General features: G+C 30.9%; 1 protein-coding gene across 3 annotated transcripts; it reads right to left on the bottom strand.

Moving 5' to 3' along the window:
- Positions 1-895: 895 nt before the first annotated feature.
- LOC139524020 (ankyrin repeat and KH domain-containing protein 1-like) lies at positions 896-18,412 on the bottom strand. 3 transcript variants are annotated; one of them, XM_071318543.1, is made up of 5 exons: positions 18,291-18,412; positions 9,124-9,543; positions 4,790-4,881; positions 4,198-4,327; positions 896-2,064 (listed from the first exon to the last, which is right to left on the bottom strand). In XM_071318543.1, the coding sequence occupies exons 1-5, from the start codon at positions 18,302-18,304 to the stop codon at positions 1,023-1,025; spliced, it is 1,698 nt and encodes a 565-aa protein (XP_071174644.1). In that variant the 5' UTR covers positions 18,305-18,412; the 3' UTR covers positions 896-1,022. The 3 variants fall into 3 exon arrangements, with proteins under 3 accessions (XP_071174644.1, XP_071174645.1, XP_071174643.1); XM_071318544.1 differs by lacking the exon at positions 18,291-18,412 and adding an exon at positions 14,917-15,434; XM_071318542.1 differs by lacking the exon at positions 18,291-18,412 and adding an exon at positions 10,768-10,869.
- Positions 18,413-19,182: the final 770 nt, after the last annotated feature.

Genomic DNA, 19,182 nt, shown 5'->3' with positions numbered 1-19,182 from the left:
GCTGTTGTTCTTATGTTGCCCGTACTTTTATTTTTGTATTGCCTGCAATGAAGTTTTTATTTGTGTTACCTGGATTCATTATTATTTGTGGTTGCCAATTTTCATGGATTTAGTTGGTACATGTGAGCCACAAATTAAGAAGTTTTTTCAGCCTATGGTATATAATGATGGAAAACAATGATAAAACCATGCAATGCCCCCTTGATAACTTTTTATTATTTTCCTATCTTTCATTGGACTGAAGTCTCAAAGCATTCAAACCCTTCTCAATTCTTTTGCTATTGGGTAGTGTACACCCAAATTTTAACAAGAGGAGATATATGCAAATCTTTTACACATTTTTTTTAACCATTCAAACAATTAAAATATTCTTTACAAACCCCTTAAAGAATGATTTTTTTTTGTTCATTTTAGATATGCGTTTTGTTAAAACAGTTGAAAAATAATTTTGATGTTGGTATACATGGACTTTAGAGCAAGTATTTTAATTGTTACTAGTGACCTAAAGTTTCTAACATCTATTTCATTCTCTTTATTTCCCATTAAACAGGTTTCTGGTTCAGTCAGGGTTCCATGTATTTTAATTTAAAAAAGGTGTTCAGAAATTAATTAATGTTTGAACAAGTAATTAAGTTTCCTCAAATCAAAGAAAAATTTACTTGTGAAGTTAGCAATTGCTTTGTTTGATCAAGTTCTAACAAATAGCTTTCTTACTTTTAAAAAGATTTCTATAGAAATGAGAGTACAAGACTTAAGATATTACATGTTTAAGCAGTTGCAGGAAAATATATATATCAGACTGGAGCTATTACTATTGGTTAAATGTACATCTCCTCAACCTCTGTCATACATTACTGTAAAACATGTAAAGCTGGAATAATATGTCAGAAGATTATTTGTATATTTTAAACTTTATTGCACTTGCCATATTAAGTTAGAATAATTTCTCTCTTTTTAACTGTAAATTGAGTAAAATAAAATCAATGCATGTACATATAAATAATTTTGCTTCCTTTATCTTCTTAATTTTTTTCCACCTGATGAACTACATCAGATTTTTTATTGTGTATTTTAATAGTTTTTGATTTCTTTGCACTTGAAGTTCTTTTTTGCTTCTTTCCATTCTCTGTTGATTTTTGACAAGATTGTTCACACGTCTGCTGTCTTTGAGAATTTTGATCACTTTGCTCTGATTCAAGATCACCATTGAGCTCAAATTTTGATTTTATTTCATTTTCGTCCTCATTTTCACTTTCAATATTATCACCTGAATCTGTGTCAGACTCAGATGATACTTCTATTGGCGGACAGTGAGGAACTGGACACAGAGACGGACAATCAAATGGACACTCACGAACATCCAATGGCTTTTTAACAAAATATTGATCTTTAATATATTCATTGTAATGTAAATATTCTTTCAGCTTATCAGGAAGTGGTAACTCATGGATTTTATTTTTTGGATGTCTTCCCAAATATCCATATATTTGAGCTCGGCAATGAAACATTAGTGGTCTTACTTTCCGAGATTCTTTCTTAAGCCATTCAAAGATGTCAGGTCTGTGATATATTGAAACTGGCCAATCTTCTTTGGTTATCCAAGGTTCGTTTAAAAAGGCTGGTTTTAAAGCTATCATAAACTTAACAAGTTTAATCAATTTTTCGTTGACAGCCAACCAAAAGTATGACGGACCTTTCTCCTTTTTAATACTACACCCATAATGTAATAAAGTCATTGCACAGTTATCAGCATGCATAAAAATAGCCTGCTGAAGAGGGGTTTCTTTCCATTTAAATTTCTTGTCCATTTTATACCCGTAATCTAGTAGAATTCTAACCATGGCTGGATTATGATTTTCTATTGCAACTGCTAAAGCAGTAACCCCTGAGTTTGTCCTGGCATGTAATTTAGCACCATGTTCTAAAAGAACTTCACATATATCATAGCGTTTGTATGCAACAGCATAATGTAGAGCTGTAAGTCCATTTTCAGACTTAGACTTCATTTTTGCTAAAGAATTTAGAAGAAGTTGTACAATTTCTTTATTATCCTGCTGAATAGCTCTGAAAAATATAGATCAATGGATAATAGTACGTAATTATTTCAGAAACAAGTTAAAAAACATATTATGCATTCAACTGTTGAAGATTAAAAGTGAAAGGGTGAGGATAGCGAACATTAAGTTTAGTCCCTGTACATGTTCATGTGTCAGTCCCAATTCGAAAACTTCTGGGTGTGTATTTTTTGTCTTTTGTGGCAGATGCCAGATTTTGTATAGTCTTTGTTAAAGGAGTAGGGGCAATAAGGCCCTTATTTGGCCCAAAAATTACTGCAAATTTAAAAGTTATCATACATATTTTAAAATTACTGAAAAGTATCTCAGGTAGAAGGTATTCAGAAAAACTAAATAATTTTGGACATTAAAAAAGTTACCATGGCAACAAATCATGCCTTAATTTGCATATTTTATAAAATTTTGTGATTTTCCTTATTTTTCATCAAATTGTATATTTTCGATTGGAAAAGTATGTGCGTACCCAAGAAACAACTTTATATTTGGTGAAATTTTGTCAATAGTAATGATAAAGCTTCAGTTAAATTATTTTGTTGTTTCTTGGCTGCACACGATGTTTCCACAACAGAAATAAAGATAGAAAACTGCATAAATTCTGAATTTTCATCGTTTTTGTGAAAACAGTATATATTATGACGTAATTGTGACGTCATCAAATAAGAATCTTAATGTTTTTCATTTATATTTCTTGACCCTATGCATTTCTAAAGATTATGTTCCAATTTGAAAAAGTTATCAAACATTTTATTTTCTTGGGCCAAAACCAGGCCTTAATGCCCCTACTCCTTTATTCATATTTTTTCTAACAATGGGAGATTAGGGCTTGTTTGATGAAGATGATATATATATTGACCTCTCTTGGGTCACTGTCTGATTGATGTATACGAATGCTGCACATCTTCATAGCTCAGCATTTTTTGAATTTGTACATATCATAAAAACTGGTACTTTTTTCATAAAGATACATAATTCAAAAAAATATGGTTTCATGTAAACACATTTGAAAAAAATATTCTGAATATAAAAAAAAAGAGATGTGGCTTGAAAGCACTAAATGATGTAGATTAGAAACTAAAGGTAACTGTATGACCTTTATTAATGAATTATTCTGTATCTCATGTAATATTTCACATGCTTGAGAATCTTATATGCTTATGATTAGTATCAATCATTTTTTTAAATGGACCATATAATAAACAATACCATGCTTCAGGAAATTCAAACATAGCACAAAAAATATCATTGTACCATTCTTAAAGACATTTTTCATAAGAGACCAATAGCTGGGTAAATTGACCATGTAGTAACATCTTTCCTAACCATATCCATACATGTCAACCTCTGACAATGGGAAATCATGTCATGACATGAAAAAGCGTGTGAAAACGCGTGACGTAGATGCGGACTTGTTAATATGAATGTGGTAATGTTGTGAATATAAAAAACAATATATATTCTACTGTGAACTTTTATTGTATTAAACACTGGTCTGTTATGTTGCTTTTAAAGCACCACCACTATAGGCACATATTCAAAACAACTGCCAGTTTCAAGTTTAGTTGCATTTATTTGATAACAGCACACAATACAAATGTAACATAGTCAAGTTTATTTTTTGCTTGACTAACCTTATATTTTCTTAGAATACCACAATCTTCTAATTTAAATTGATATTTTTAAGTGTGCCAACATTTTATTTGATATTATTGAATACATTTTGGTAAATGTACAATTCATTTTGTAAACGTTTTATTTAAATAAATGTCAATTTGTTTTTAGAGTTATCTCCCATGCAATGCAAAAGAGCAAAAACAAAAATTATCACTTTTCTCTAAAGAAATTAAGTTCTTGCATGGTTGTTTATGTTATTTTATTATGTTAGCTATTATCTTTGTTTTTCCCTTTATATACTGTCAAAACTGTTTTAAGAGACAACTTAAGGGAGAGCCAAAATGTGGTCTGTTAAGACAGGTGGTCTTTTAATACAGTTTCAATTTATATGAAATGTACGACAGAGCGATCTTAAATTGGTGGTCTTTTAACACAGGTTTTTGCTTAATACAGCTAGTGGTCTCTTAAGCAGGTTTGACTGTATTTGAATTTTTCATATAATTTTTTTTACTTTGTCAATGGAGTATCAGGGCCATTCTCCTGACCAAGTTTCCTCATGTTCACATCTGCCCTAGCATGTATCAAAATTCTGGCCACATCTGGACAACTACCAATCACTGCTTCAAAAAGTGGACTTGTACCTGTAAAAATCATAAATACATTCAATTCATAAGCATTATTGGTCATAAAAATAAATTGAGTTTGTATTTCAATCTCATATTCTTGATTGTACACAAACAAAAGATACTATGCTTATCAATCCTTTTTGAAAGATGACTTTTAATATAATTTATCAGTTATAGAAAGCTTAAGTAAAAGTATTATTTACTGTATAAAGAATTCAAAGAATTGGGCTTTAACAAATTTAGACTAAAATGATTTTCTCATCTGCTTCCAATAAAATAATTCTAAAATTGTATACATGGAATGTGTTTCCTGTATAGTTTATTGGATGGTATCTCATTAGCATTTACTCAATTCTCTATCTTTCTCTTTTCTATCCAAATTTCCTGTCCAACATTTGGAATTAAAGAACTGTGTATGATGTTTTAAAAATACCCCCAAATAAACATTTTTAGAATAGAAATATAAGTTGAACTTACCTTTTTCCCTGTCTGTAAAATTCACTTGACATTCCTGGTTGCCTTCAACCAAAAGCTCCATTATTTCTGTATTCTTATTCCTAGCTGCTATCCTGAAAAAGAATAGAGATTGCTCAATGATATATTTCTTGGAGATTCAAAACTAGAGGCTCTAAAGAGCCTGTGTCGCTCACCTTGGTCTATGGGCATATCATAAACGAAGGACACAGATGGATTCATGATAAAATTGTGTGTTTTGGTGATGGTGATGTGTTTGTAGATCTTACTTTACTGAACATTCTTGCTGCTTACAATTATCTCCATCTATAATGAACTTGGCCCAGTAGTTAAAATATTTTGTAAAAAGTTTACAAAATTTACAAAATTTATGAAAATTGTTAAAAATTGACTATAAAGGGCAATTACTCCTGAAGGGGTCAATTGATCATTTTGATCATGTTGACTTATTTGTAGGTCTTACTTTGCTGTACATTATTGCTATTTATACAGTTTATCTCTTTCTATAATGATATTCAGATAATAACCAAAAGTAGTTTCAGAGAAGAAGATTTTTGTAAAAGATAACAAAAAATTATGAAAAATTGTTAAAAATTTACTAATAACGGGCAATAACTGCTTAAGAGGTCAACTGACCATTTTGATCATGTTGACTTTTTAGTAGATCTAAGTTTGCTGAACATTTTTGTTATTTACAGTTTATCTCTATCTATAATATTATTCAAGATAATAACCAAAAACAGCAAAATTTCCTTAAAATTACAAATTCATGGGCAGCAACCCAACAATCGGTTGTCCGATTCATCTAAAAATATCAGGGCAGATAGGTCTTGACCTGATAAACACTTTTGCCTCTGTCAGATTTGCTCTAAATGCTTCGCTTTCAGAGATATAAGCCAAAATCTACATTTTACCCCTATGTTGTATTTTTAGTCATGGTGGCCATCTTGGTTGGTTGGCCGGGTAACTGGACACATTTTTTTTTAAAACTAAATACCCTAGTGATGATTGTGGCCAAGTTTGGTTGAATTTGGTCCAGTAGTTTCAGAGGAAAAGATTTTTGTAAAGAATAACAAAAATTTACGAAAAATTGTTTAAAATTGACTATAAAGGGCAGTAACTCCTTAAGGGATCAATTGACCATTTTGATCATGTTGACTTATTTGCAGATCTTACTTTGCTGAACATTATTGCTGTTCATATTTTACCTCTATCTATAATAATATTCAAGATAATAACCAAAAACGGCAAAATTTCCTTAAAATTACTAATTTAGGGGCAGCAACCCAACAATGAGTTCTCTGATTCATCTGAAAATTTCAGAGCAGATAAATTTTGACCTGTTAAACAACTTTACCTCAGACAGATTTGCTCTAAATGCTTTGGTTTCAGAGATATTGGCCAAAATCTACATTCTACGCCTAGGTTATATTTTTAGCCATGGTGGCCATCTTAGTTGGTTGGAACGGTCACTGGACACATTTTTTAAACTAGATACCCCAATGATGATTGTGACTAAGTTTGGTTTAATTTGGCCCAGTAGTATCAGAGAAGAAGATTTTTGTAAAAGTTAACAGCGACGGAGGACGGATGCAAAGTGATGAGAAAAGCTCACTTGGGCCAAAAAGTTGAGCTTTTCCTTTTCCATATACCATATAGTATGCAAATCTGTATATACTTAGAGGTTAACTTTTATAGATTCAAAATAATCAATAGATATTGTTTAAGAACTTTCTTATTGTTCAAGGCTGCATGTTGCCCACTGGATGTCTTTTAGTTGTTGGGTTGCTGTCTTATTGATATAAACACCACACTTTCAAATTTGAAATCCATGCATGTATACCGATCTTCATAGAAACAGGTACATTACTTAGTTACTTCAACACTTATGTTTTTTTATCCCCACCTACGATAGTAGTTCTGGTCTGTGCGTCCGTCCGTCTGTCCCGCTTCAGGTTAAAGTTTTTGGTCTGACAAGGTAGTTTTTGATGAAGCTGAAGTCCAATCAACTTGAAACTTAGTACACATGTTCCTTATGATATATGACCTTTCAAATTTTAAAGTCAAATTAGACTTTTGACCCCAATTTCACAGTCCATTGAACATAGAAAATGAAAGTGCGAGTTTCAGGTTAAAGTTTTTGGTCAAGGTAGTTTTTATTTGAAGTCCAATCATCTTGAAACTTAGTACACATGTTCCCTATGGTATGATTTTTCTAATTTTAATGCCAAATTTCAATTTCCAATTTCCAATTTCACTGTCCATTGAATATGGAAAATGAAAGTGCGAGTGGGGCATACATGTATTTTAGACACATTCTTGCTTTCATTGAGATCTTTGAACGGTCTTTCATGAAAAATATAAAATTTTGGCTTCACCTTTGGTCTGATCAACTCTTCATTGTTTGAATAAAATATTGAATGTACCATATTTTGGCCTCAACATCACTGAAGAGACATTAATAGTAGAAATGTTCATATGGTGCAGGAAAATAAGCACTCATAATGTCATTATAATATGTCAGTGGCAGATCCAGAAAATTATGTAAGGGGGGCCCGCTGACTGACCTAAAGGGGAGGGGGCGCTCCAGTCATGCTTTAGTGTTTCCCTATATTATCAACCAAATTTTTCCCACAAAAAGGGGGGCATGTTTAACAGCCACTATGGTCGTTCAGTTTCTTTGTTCCAGCGGAGCTTTTCAACTAGTTATTTCGTTCAGATGGAACTTTCCAACTAGTTGTTTTATTCCGAGTGCACTCTCACCCTCACCCTAACTCTAACCCTAACCCTAACCCTAACCCTAACCCTAACCCTAACCCTAACCCTAACCCTAACCCTAACCCTAACCCTAACCTAACCCTAACCCTAACCCTAACCCTAACCCTAACCCTAACCCTAACCCTAACCCTAACCCTAACCCTAACCCTAACCCTAACCCTAACCCTAACCTAACCCTAACCCTAACAAAGAGGAACTTTGTGACTAGTTGATAAGTTCCATTTGACTTTTGTGACTAGTATCTTTGTTTTCCTTTGAAAAGGTTCAAAGATAATACGTTGCGCTTTTACTTTGCATCAATTCTCCAAATGGAACTTTGTGACTGGTTGTAGAAGTTCCGTTGGAACTTTTGTGCTAGTTTGTTAGTTCTGGTTTTGACTAATTTGGCAGAAAGGAACTTTCTAACTAGTTGATATGTTCTGTTGGAACTTTTCAACTAGTCACTTTGTTCCGGTGAAACTTTTCAACCAGAGGAAGAACAAAGTAACTAAGTTCACCCGGAACTTTCCAACGTCGGAACAAAAGAGCATATACACATGCACCGCAGGGCCCACTGGACCCCCCTATGGATGTTAAATATTGTCCAGTACTTAGGAAGTTTGTATATATTAACATTTCAATTAAAACTTTTTGTATTCTGATTTTCAAAGCCAAATTATCTTTAATGAATCTGTTAGTACTCAAATTCATCATGTTGCATCACTATTGGCTAGCACTCATAACAAACAGTATACTATTTCATGTAACCAAATATATAACTGTGAATTTACTCAATGCTAACCTTACTGTGTACATTTCAAATGGATAAATACAAGTTAGTTATCGTACATATGTAAATATTAACTTCATTGTTTAGCAAGTTGTTAGTTCAACTAAATTATGTTTATTACAGATTTTAATCTTGTAACTTTGATGTTAGATTTAAATAGTATTGTAAACTTAATGACTTTCAAGTTCTTACAATTTAGTAATTTCTTTTTCTATATATATATACATGTCAAATCAAAAAATTAAAATACTAAACTAATATTTGTTACAGTTTGAAACATAAAACAGTTTGATATTAGTTTTGCACAAAAAATGTTTCAATAAATATATGAAGATTGGACCAGATACTCTTTAAAGTTTTTTTAAAAGTGTAAGTAGCTCACTGTAAAAAAGTGTTCTATGGGGTTTCCCAAATGGCTTCACATTGAGAAGTTCATGTTGCATAAATGATGGATCAATGGAACAAGATTTAATTTGACCCTCTCAAAGCTGTTAAGAGGTTCAGCGCATCCAAAACCCTTCATCTTCATGTTTTGAAGGGCAACATTTAAAAAATAAAATGTGAAATAACAGTTAAAAAATATTACATATAGGACTTGATAGTCCCTTTTTAAAAGTAGCTTTATAGTATTTTTTATTGTTGTTGGTTTTTGTTTTTTTTTGGGGGGGGGGAGCTTATAAATAATCTATAAACCTATAAAATAAAAATATATCTTTTCACAAAATGTTACTATAAAGCTTTTTGAGGGATCCTATTGAAATAAGTTTGCTCTATATACAAATGTATTTACCAAACTGGTCTTCTTCCATGTAAGTTCTCATCATTTACATTTGCAGGACGCTTGGCACCGACCAACAATTTTACCATTTCAGTATCATCAAGCTCTGATGCAACAATCAAGGGTGTTGGAAACAAAGGATCTTCAACATCCCTTCCATTTTTATCACATTCCTTTGATTTAATCAATTTTTTCACTTTAACATAGTTCTTCTGACGAATGCATTCGAATAACTCGGCAGTTTGTTCACTTATTGGTGGGTAATTTTTAACCAATGCTCTTATTTCTGGATTGACCATTTGAATGCTGAGTGCAAATTTTGTTTGTTCGTCAATATTGTTTTTCTTTAATCCATTTTTAGTCTTTTTTGTTGATTTACTTGATTTTGGCCGCGTTCCTCTGGCAGATGGTGTTCTTTCATTTTCTATGTGCCTAAAAAGATAAAAATATTTTTTTTTACAAATGCTCACCGACATGTATTCATAAAGACCTTATAGAAAAGGAAGTAACATCTAAAAAAAAAATTGGGCCCCCTTTCAATTAAAAAATATGGGTGACTGAATTTATAGGGAATAACAAGACAGAAAAACCAACAACTCAAAAAACCTGTAACAGTGCTATCTAAAAACTTCTAAATTCATCAATGCACAAGTATCCAGCTCTGAATTGCCCAGCATAGTATTGAATAAATTTATCTATAATAGCATATATACTATAATAGAGATTTTTAAAAAACATGAAATAATTAAAGAAATTTTTTTACCGTTATACCTCATGAAGGTACCCCCATTACTACCTTCATATATTACAAATTTTGCATTGGATGAATTTTTTCACATTATTGATTTCATCATCTACAGTATCTAACTACAATTGAACTATTTGCCAATGCTAAAAATCTCGAAAATGGCAATATTTGTACTGTTACCTAATTAAAATCAATTTGAAAAAGAAATTTTTAAATGGAAAAAATGACACAATGAAAAAAATATCATGATGATACAAAAAATAATATCAAAGAAACAGTGCTTTCATTGCAGTTCTCCATCTTGAAAGCTCTTCATAATTGGATTGCAGGATTCAGAGGCAGATTTAAAAGGAACATCCCCCTCCCTCCCCTCTTTTCTTGGAAAGTTTTTGTTGTTTATACATGTATAGGGAATCACTGAAGTAGGAGCAGAATGAGCCCCCACTTGTGCAAAATTCTGGATCTGCCACTGGAATTGATCATGACAACCTAACAACAAGCAATAATACATTGTAGTTGCCAAGTCTGTATCATTATGACAATAAATGTATCATGAAATATAAAACAAAAAATATAATGTGTACTTGCATTTTCCCCATGACCTGTACTTTAAAAAACCAACTAGAAACTGTAGTGTGTTCACATCTACATAAAGTAATTTAATAAAATTGTAAAGTATTATAATCAACTTCTAAGGGCTATTTCTGTACCTTCATAAATCACTGTTAAATAGCCATTCATATCAAGGTGGCGATAATAGGCAAATTATCACTATTACTCAACATGGTTTTAATTTTCAGAATATGTCTGGACAAATTCTTAATTAAAGTCAATTGTGAAGATAAAATTACAAACTTAACAAAAATGACAAATAACATTTCAAAAATAATCCTGGATTATTAACTCACCCAGCCCCCATGTTGAAGAGAAAGCCCAATAAATCCATTCTTAGTGAGCCAACACAAGTTTTACCACAATTTAAAAACCATGATAGGACCTACATGTGAAAATTTATGTGAATTAGATTGTGAAGATTGTTTCTATAAACATGTATTAACTTTACCTACGGAAGGGTTCTTTAAAAAAGTAGCATGTTAAAAAGAGAACATGCCGATTTGGTGGTACCCATTCAACAATCATGTTTTAATTTATCAGATATTTTCTATTTTAAGTTTTTAACCATGAATGTATCTTTAATCTATCAAAGTTGTTTTAAAAATCAATCTTGTTACAGTTTTAAGATTACAAACTTAGTTGAAATTAATCTTGTTAAAGAATGCAAACATATTTAATTAAAAGCACAATCCTCTTAAATCTTAAACACTGTGAAGGTTAAGATTAAAAAAAGGTCCAAAAACTAGAGCAGATTTGGGAGGGGTGTTATCTTCTCTCCTTGTCCTGGGTAGCAATGTGTTTGTGAATTTTAGAGGCCGATTAACCCCCCCCCCCCCCCCCCTTTTTTGTGGGAAAATATTTTGTTGATTATAAAGAGAATCACTGAGGTAAGCATGACTCCAGTGGGCCCCCTAATAATTCTGGATCTGCCACTGACTTTTATATTAATTGAAGAAAACTTCTTCCTTATACTTTAGTTTTTTTTGTTAATTTGAATCATAAATTCAGAGATTAAACTTTCAGTAAAGTTTTGAACAATTGAAAGATACACAAATTGATCAGCAACAAATATCACATTTTTTGGGATGAGTGGTTTGTGATGACAATTTAACTAACTGATAGCTTGCAATAAGACACTTACTGGGAGATTTTAACTTTTACTAGAAACAAGATCTTGCATGTTCTTTTATCATGAACAACCGTTTATCAAGTTCCTAATGAAAAGCTGTATCACGGGCAGACAGCAATAGCATTGATTTCTGTTTTTACATAATTGAATTGATTTTTCAATATTTTAAATATAATTTATTGTTACATAATATTATTTCATCAATTTAGAATGAAATGTAATCTTTTTTTAACAATACATGCATAATTAAATTTTTAATCCTTATGATCTTAAATTGTAATATCCATAAAAAAAGCTCCTGTATTAGCAAATCTTATATAATCTATAAAAAATTATTTCATTTGAACATTACAACATATATTAAAAATATATAGATTAAGAAAGTGACAAGTTCTAGATATAAAAATTCAAAGATATATATACAAATGTATATATATAAAATCAAGATCAATTCCAGTTCTATCAAATACCTAAAACTTGTGTTTAGCCTTTTAAAAATCATATTTATATTTTTGAATTCAATTTTAAAACACCTATTGTACATTTTAAATTATACAACTTCAGTTGTGCTGTTATTTACTTTCATTAATTCAAATAGAATATTTTATGTTGACGTGATCGATGATTTTTTATTGAATCCAGTAATAGGTCCCCTTCAAAGGAAATGAAATTAAGTTAATGATATGTGAAATGAACTTTCGTTGTATAATTATAGTTGGAATTTTGACTTTACAAATATTAATGTTGTACACCCTCGACGTGGTCTTTAAAACTAGGACTTATTTCTGTCATAGCAGGAAATATGCAAAGGGACACAAAATAGTCACATAATTGAACGAACTATTTTTACATTCTGACTAACAGGTACTATTTGAGATATGGATCTTTAATAAGATTTCAAAATATATACAATACATATTGTACTTCAAAGTTCATTTGAAACTTCTGATTTTTTGAAACTTCTGATTTTGAAACTTCTGATTCTAATGTTAAATGAATAAAAGATTAGACATTATTTAACATCAGTATTGAGACGGCAACCGAATTACATAATTAACCAAAAAGATATTGAGAGGTAACTAGATAGTCTATATAAGGGTTTGGATTTGGTTCCTTCTGTGTTTTTTAATTTTTTAGGTTATTTTCTCTATATTTTCTGTCCATTATTCTGTATTCCTTATATTTTAGCACCCCATTATTTCTTTTTCTCCATTAATTTGCTTATCATATATCTTTTTCTCCCCCATCATATATATTCTTCTTTTTTTGTCAATTTTTCTGTGGTGATGGCCTATTATTCTCTGTTCTGTAACAGTAAACCCCACTCAAACTCTCCTATATGGAGATCCATTAAAGGGCGCATACTATGGCAAGCCGTTTTGCTATTTATTCTTACCTCAAAATATCTCATAAACTTTATAAGATATCTCATATGGTTTATAAGATATCTTATATAGTTTATAAGATATCTTATATAGTTTATAAGATATTTTATATAGTTTATAAGATATTTTATATAGTTTTTAAGATATTTTATATAATTTATCAGATATCTTATATAATTGTCTTTATAAGATATCTCATAAACTATATAAGATATCTTATAAACTATATGAGATATCTTATAAACTATATAAGATATCTTATAAATTATATAAGATATATTATACAAAAAATTTTTGTAAGATATCTCATATATTTTATAAGATATCTTATAAACTTTAGGAGATATCTTATAAAGTATATAAGATATCATAAACTTTATGAGATATCTTATATAACATTAAAGATATCTCATATAACATTAAAGATATCTTATATAATATACAAGATATCTTATAAAAATGAAATTATATAAGATATCTTATATATTAAAGGAGTATAGGTGATATCTTAAAATTCGAATAAATAGTAAAACGGCTTGCCATAGCATACTGTCATTCATCACTTATATTGTTAAGCATACTTTTAGAATAGCACCAGAGAACAGAGAATCATCTATTTGAAGATGCTGGACAACTCATATTAAGAACTTGTAATTTGATTTTTAAAAAATGCATTCGCAATTGGTTGTCAATTGACAAAAAATAGAGATTTCAAGAGGGAATTGTGACTCTTAAAAAAATTAAACTGTCAAAGATGATTTTCTTAACAAATTATTATAAATGAGGCATGCATTGTTTTTTTAAGATTACGAATTACTCAGGACTTAGAACTAAGAAGCCTAGATTTCTTAACTTATAAATTATTTTTTTTTCACAAATATTGGCATTGAACAGTTTTAAGCCCTTTGAGTAGACATTCTGAAATATGGACTACATTCATTGGCACTTTTATGATCATTATTGAACGCAGATATTTAAATGCATACAATATATTGATAAATTGTTATGAGCAGGTTTACATACATGTTAAAGTTCTTCCCACCAACTGATTCATTCAAGTGTTAAAATTGAAATTAAGAAAAAATAGCGAAAAATCTTTGTGAATTTTCTTCTTTATGTAAAATCCATATTAAAAGCAAATAGAGGAAGAAAATAATGGTCATTAATACTAGATATATTTAACGACTAAAATTTGTTTTATGCCTTTAAAATGACTTACCCATGTGTGAATCAATTTGCCATAATTGCTATCAATATATTTTAACTTTACTTGTTTACATTAGCATATAGAATATAATAGATGTATCAAAATGTTAATTTCAAAGTATTGAAATTCAGCATTGAGAAACATGACACAATTTAACTTCAGAAATGAACGTTATGAAGTTAAAACTAGTAATTGTATAACCAGGAAAAAAAGTATGTATTATTTTCAAACATTATAACTTTAAAGGACAAATTTAAACATTAAATTATTAGAAAATTATCCATGCTTGATAGAGGAAAATTTCATGCTGCATATCATATAGACTTTTAAATGATTCTAAATATATTATTAAAATTTAATTATAAAGACAGAGCATCAGGGGTTAATCTGAAGGTTTAATACAGTAGAGGTGGGATAAAAGCTGATATTTCATAACATTTTCTGGATTAGTTTAAGAAAGAAAAAACATACACTAACAAAAATTGGTAAATCCTGAGATTTATAGACTGGAGGGGGTGGGGGGAGCCTAAAAATAAACCTTTACTTATGTCTACTTTAAAGTAAGACTTAATTCCTACCATCTTCTAGATATTTGTGTTGCCTTGTGTTATTTCATTTTTCAAAATGTTTAAAATATTTAAGGCAACCTCCTCCTAACCCCTTTCAGCCCCTTAAAACTAAGAATCCTAAATTTCTTGATGTAAACAAAGATCATCCTTACCTTGTCTCCATGTTGTCTAGGAAATATTACAAATTTTCAGTTTTAAAATCTTTTTGTACAAAATTCCATATCAGTATAGCTATTTTACACATTAATCCATCAAAATTTTCACTACCTATTTTTCCAATGATAATCAATATTAAATGAAGGCAACATATCTCTTCAAACCCGAACAAGATCTCAAAATCCCAAGTTAAACATTGAACATTTTTCAATAGACTGACTTCGGCACGAGGACACTTTCCAATAAATTAAATATCTAACAACATCAGAGTTTATTCTTGTATGAAAAGACTTTTTTAAATCCTTATGAATTAAAAATTCCTATACAATGCCTTTGACAGGCGTGATATGCTCTGAACAAATGAAGCATGACTCCTCTCTGGTCCTTTAAGATAAACAAACATCAGTCGTTTACTACATAACAAAATTTTATATCAATCTATCGATTAGATATGAAGAAGAGGAGTTATGGGCCCATCTCTGATCAAGGTCTTTTTATAAATATTGAAAATTTCATTTAAACAGCTATTGTTAAAATGGTAATGATTTTTAGAATACACAAATTATAGATTATTTCGTTAAACATAAACATCTCATAAGCAATTTAAAGGTAGTTACAATGTATACTTGTAAATATAATTACAATCTTTTAGAATGTTAAGAGAAGATTTTTTTAAAACATTCCGTATCTGTTTATTTAAAAATGACGCAATTCTTTAAAAAATAAATATCAAATTTACGAATATGGCAATATTGCAACACTTTGACAACAATTATCTTTAAAGGTCATCATTTGTCAAAACTATATAGATTTTTGTAAAAGATAAATATTATTTCAATGATCTATTAAAAATTATGGGGTTTTTTTTATAGTCCAAGGTCTGGCAAAGATTCAGCATTCTGTAAGAATTGACACATTACAAAAAAAATATCCTGATTTTTTTATAAACCTAGTTTAAATAACAAGTACACCTGTACCAAGATATAAACATTGAATCACTATTTCATAAGTCATTTCAGGGGCGGATCCAGCCATTTTAAAAAGGGGGGGGTTCCTAACCCAGGACAAAAGGGGGGGGGGGTTCCAATTACATGTCCCCATTCAAATGCATTGATCGTCCCAAAAAAAGGGGGGTTCCAACCCCCGGAACCCCCCTCTGGATCCGCGCCTGCATTTCTACAAATCAATGTGAGTTATTGTTAGTCTATAGGATTTGAATTCCACATAGACTATATTGAAACAAAGTTAACAAGTAAGGGAATATTATCAACTTCATGCTATAAATAATAACATTTTTTTTGTACCTGTATATCAAGTTAACATACTAAGTATCCAATTTATATACCTAAAAGATAAATGTTTACATATATATACTAAATATGCAATTAATATACCTCAAGATAAATGAGAAAATTAATATGAAAAAGATAATTTAACATTAATTCTTGAGATATAAAGAGAGATAATCATTTATCAAAGGAACCACCACTATTGCTGTTCTCCATCTTTCTAGTTACTTAAGGTTTACTGTAGGAACTTCAAAAAAGAGCTCAAAAACTAAAAGCACTAAAAGTACTCAATTTATTGTGGTCTTTGGATTCAACCATTAATTGTTACTTAACAGTGGCGGATCCAGAGGGGGGTTCTTGGGGTTGAACCCCCTTTTTTTTGCTGATCAATGCATTTGAATGGGGACATGTAGTTGGAACCCCCCTTTTTATCCTGGATTGGGAACTCCCCATTTTTAAAAAGGGTTGGATCCACCCCTGCTAAATTTATCCAAATGGTCTCCTGTTTTCAATCTGGATTGTGGTTTTCTTTGTTTCCTGTAGCAACAACCATCACACCCTCTGATTCAGCTAATTCATGATGATTAGTCTTTTGCTATATGAACATATATGCAAGCTGTCAAATGTGAAAAATTCATTATTTTGGAACCATAAAACAGGGACAATTTCACTCCTTTCTTTAGACTTTAAATAAACTTGCTATAAAGCTATTTACCATTTGAATGTTATAATCAAAACCATTCAATAACAGGGGCGGTTGCAGGAATTTTCGAAAGGGGGGGTGCTAACCCAGGGCAAACAGGGCAAAGGGGGGGTGCAAAACATATGTCCCGATACAAATGCATTGATCGGCAAAAATAAAGGGGGGGTGTGCACCCCCGGACCCCCCCCCCCCCCCCCCCTGGATCCGCCACTGAATAATTAGTTGAATTAGAAATATTACTATTTTGATTTATATCTATATAGAGGTTATTTTTTATTTTCAGAAAATTAAAGACTACAGATTAAAACTGAGAAACAAATTAATGCTCAGGACATAATCTTTTTGTATTTATCATTAATTTGACTTGTATTGTGATTTATTTTTCTGTGTAACACTTTAAAACTGAAAATGTTATAATTAAAACATTGTCTGCTACTATAAACGATATTGTTTGTCTTACATATGTTATCAGCAACAGAGGTACAGCTTATCTCAGTATGGGTCACATTCCTAGTGCAATTAGAATTGTCAATCAAGAAGGGTGATCATTTTGATCAACAAACTAGAGCTTTGTCCCTGGAGTAGTAATGTAAATCATTTACATTTATAAAAAAATAAAGTTGCAATTAGTTATCAAAGGTACCAGGATTATAATTTAGTACGTCAGACGCGCGTTTCGTCTACATAAGACTCATTTTACCTATATGTTCTAAACAGATTTACAATACATTCTGTAATATTTAAAGTTTAAGAGTTTTAAAAAATATTTTCTGAAAATTCCATCAGCTTCATGGTTATTTCTTTTGTTTTTAAGAGGAAAGCCAACAGCTCAAATGAATAGTCAATACCTTAAATTTAGATGACAGAATCCAGGCGCGGATCCAGAGGGGGGGGGGGGGGGGTTCCGGGGGTTGGAACCCCCCCTTTTTTTGGACAATCAATGCATTTGAATTGGGACATATAGTTGGAACACCTCCCCCCTTTAAAATGGCTGGATCCGCCCCTAGAATCTATTGTTTCTCTTTTAAATCATATATAGTTTTTTGACTCAGTGCAATAAGGTGCTTGCCATATTGTTAAAAAGACATGCTTGTGTAATGTTAGACCTGAAGATTTAATTATTTTATTGTGTTCTTGGGTTGCTGTTTCATTGTTTTATTAATCCAGCAATCTACTTCCATTCACATTTTGTTAGCACCCAGCTAGCCTATTGATATTGAGAATAGACTGCTTTTGTTATTTGGGCAAGGATTTGTATAGTATTAAAATTCTTAAGTCCCATAGTGCTAATATGGGTAGCACACAGCAGCATGTTTTTTTATTGTCAACAATGTACTTTTGAAGTGCTTCAAAAATTACGTCAAGAACAGATAAAAACCTTCCAGGAACCATCCAAAAAATGCCAAAGTGGAGATAAAATTAGAGTCAACAACCCAGAGGAACAATAAATTGTTTTGTTCTGATAAGTTTCACAGCTACCACATGTATCGTGTTATCTCCCCTTGTCAATAAACGATTAATTCTCCTACCAGTTTAATCTAAGTAAACATAGATGTCAAATTTAACAATTTACCTGAAACAAATTGGGAATTCATAAATCGCTCATCGTAAATTTTAAATACCAATTTATTTCATAACAGTACAATGGCTTAGTGCACTAGTTTATCTTCACAACATAAAAGACTCATTGTATGAATACAGCATTGCAAGTAACTGAAAAGAATATAAAACGTTTATAAAATTTCATTTCATTCATAGCTACATTACTTTTTCAATTAGTAAAGATGTTTAAAAAGGGGATAATAGAATTCATCCCCTCATCAAAAATATTTCTTTTCAATACAATCCAGGACATTTGGAAAAACCTTTTTAACTTCAATCTTCAAGAAAATGTTTGGATCAGATGTGGATTTAAGAGGGATAAGGCAGGGGGCACGGCCCCTCCTTATAGAGCTTTTTAATTTAAAGGCTTTTGGTTAAGGTGAAGTTTTGTACCTCTTGGCGGTTTAAACCCGCTGCATTTGTTTGCACCTGTCCTAAGTCAGTTACCTGATGTTCAGTAGTTGTCGTTTGTTGATGTGGTTCATAAGTGTTTCTCGTTTTTCTTTTTATATATAGATTAAACCGTTGGTTTTCCTGTTTGAAAGGTTTTACACTAGTCATTTTGGGGGCCCTTTATGGCTTGCTGTTAGGTGTGAGCCAAGGCTCCATGTTGTAGACAGACTTTGACCTATAATGGTTTTTTTTCTTTTACAAATTGTGACTTGGAT

Source organism: Mytilus edulis, chromosome 5 (genome assembly GCF_963676685.1).
Source record: "Mytilus edulis chromosome 5, xbMytEdul2.2, whole genome shotgun sequence".
NCBI lineage: Eukaryota > Metazoa > Mollusca > Bivalvia > Mytilida > Mytilidae > Mytilus > Mytilus edulis.
Note: the sequence above shows the minus strand (reverse complement) of the source record. Positions and strands in the feature narration are given on the sequence as shown.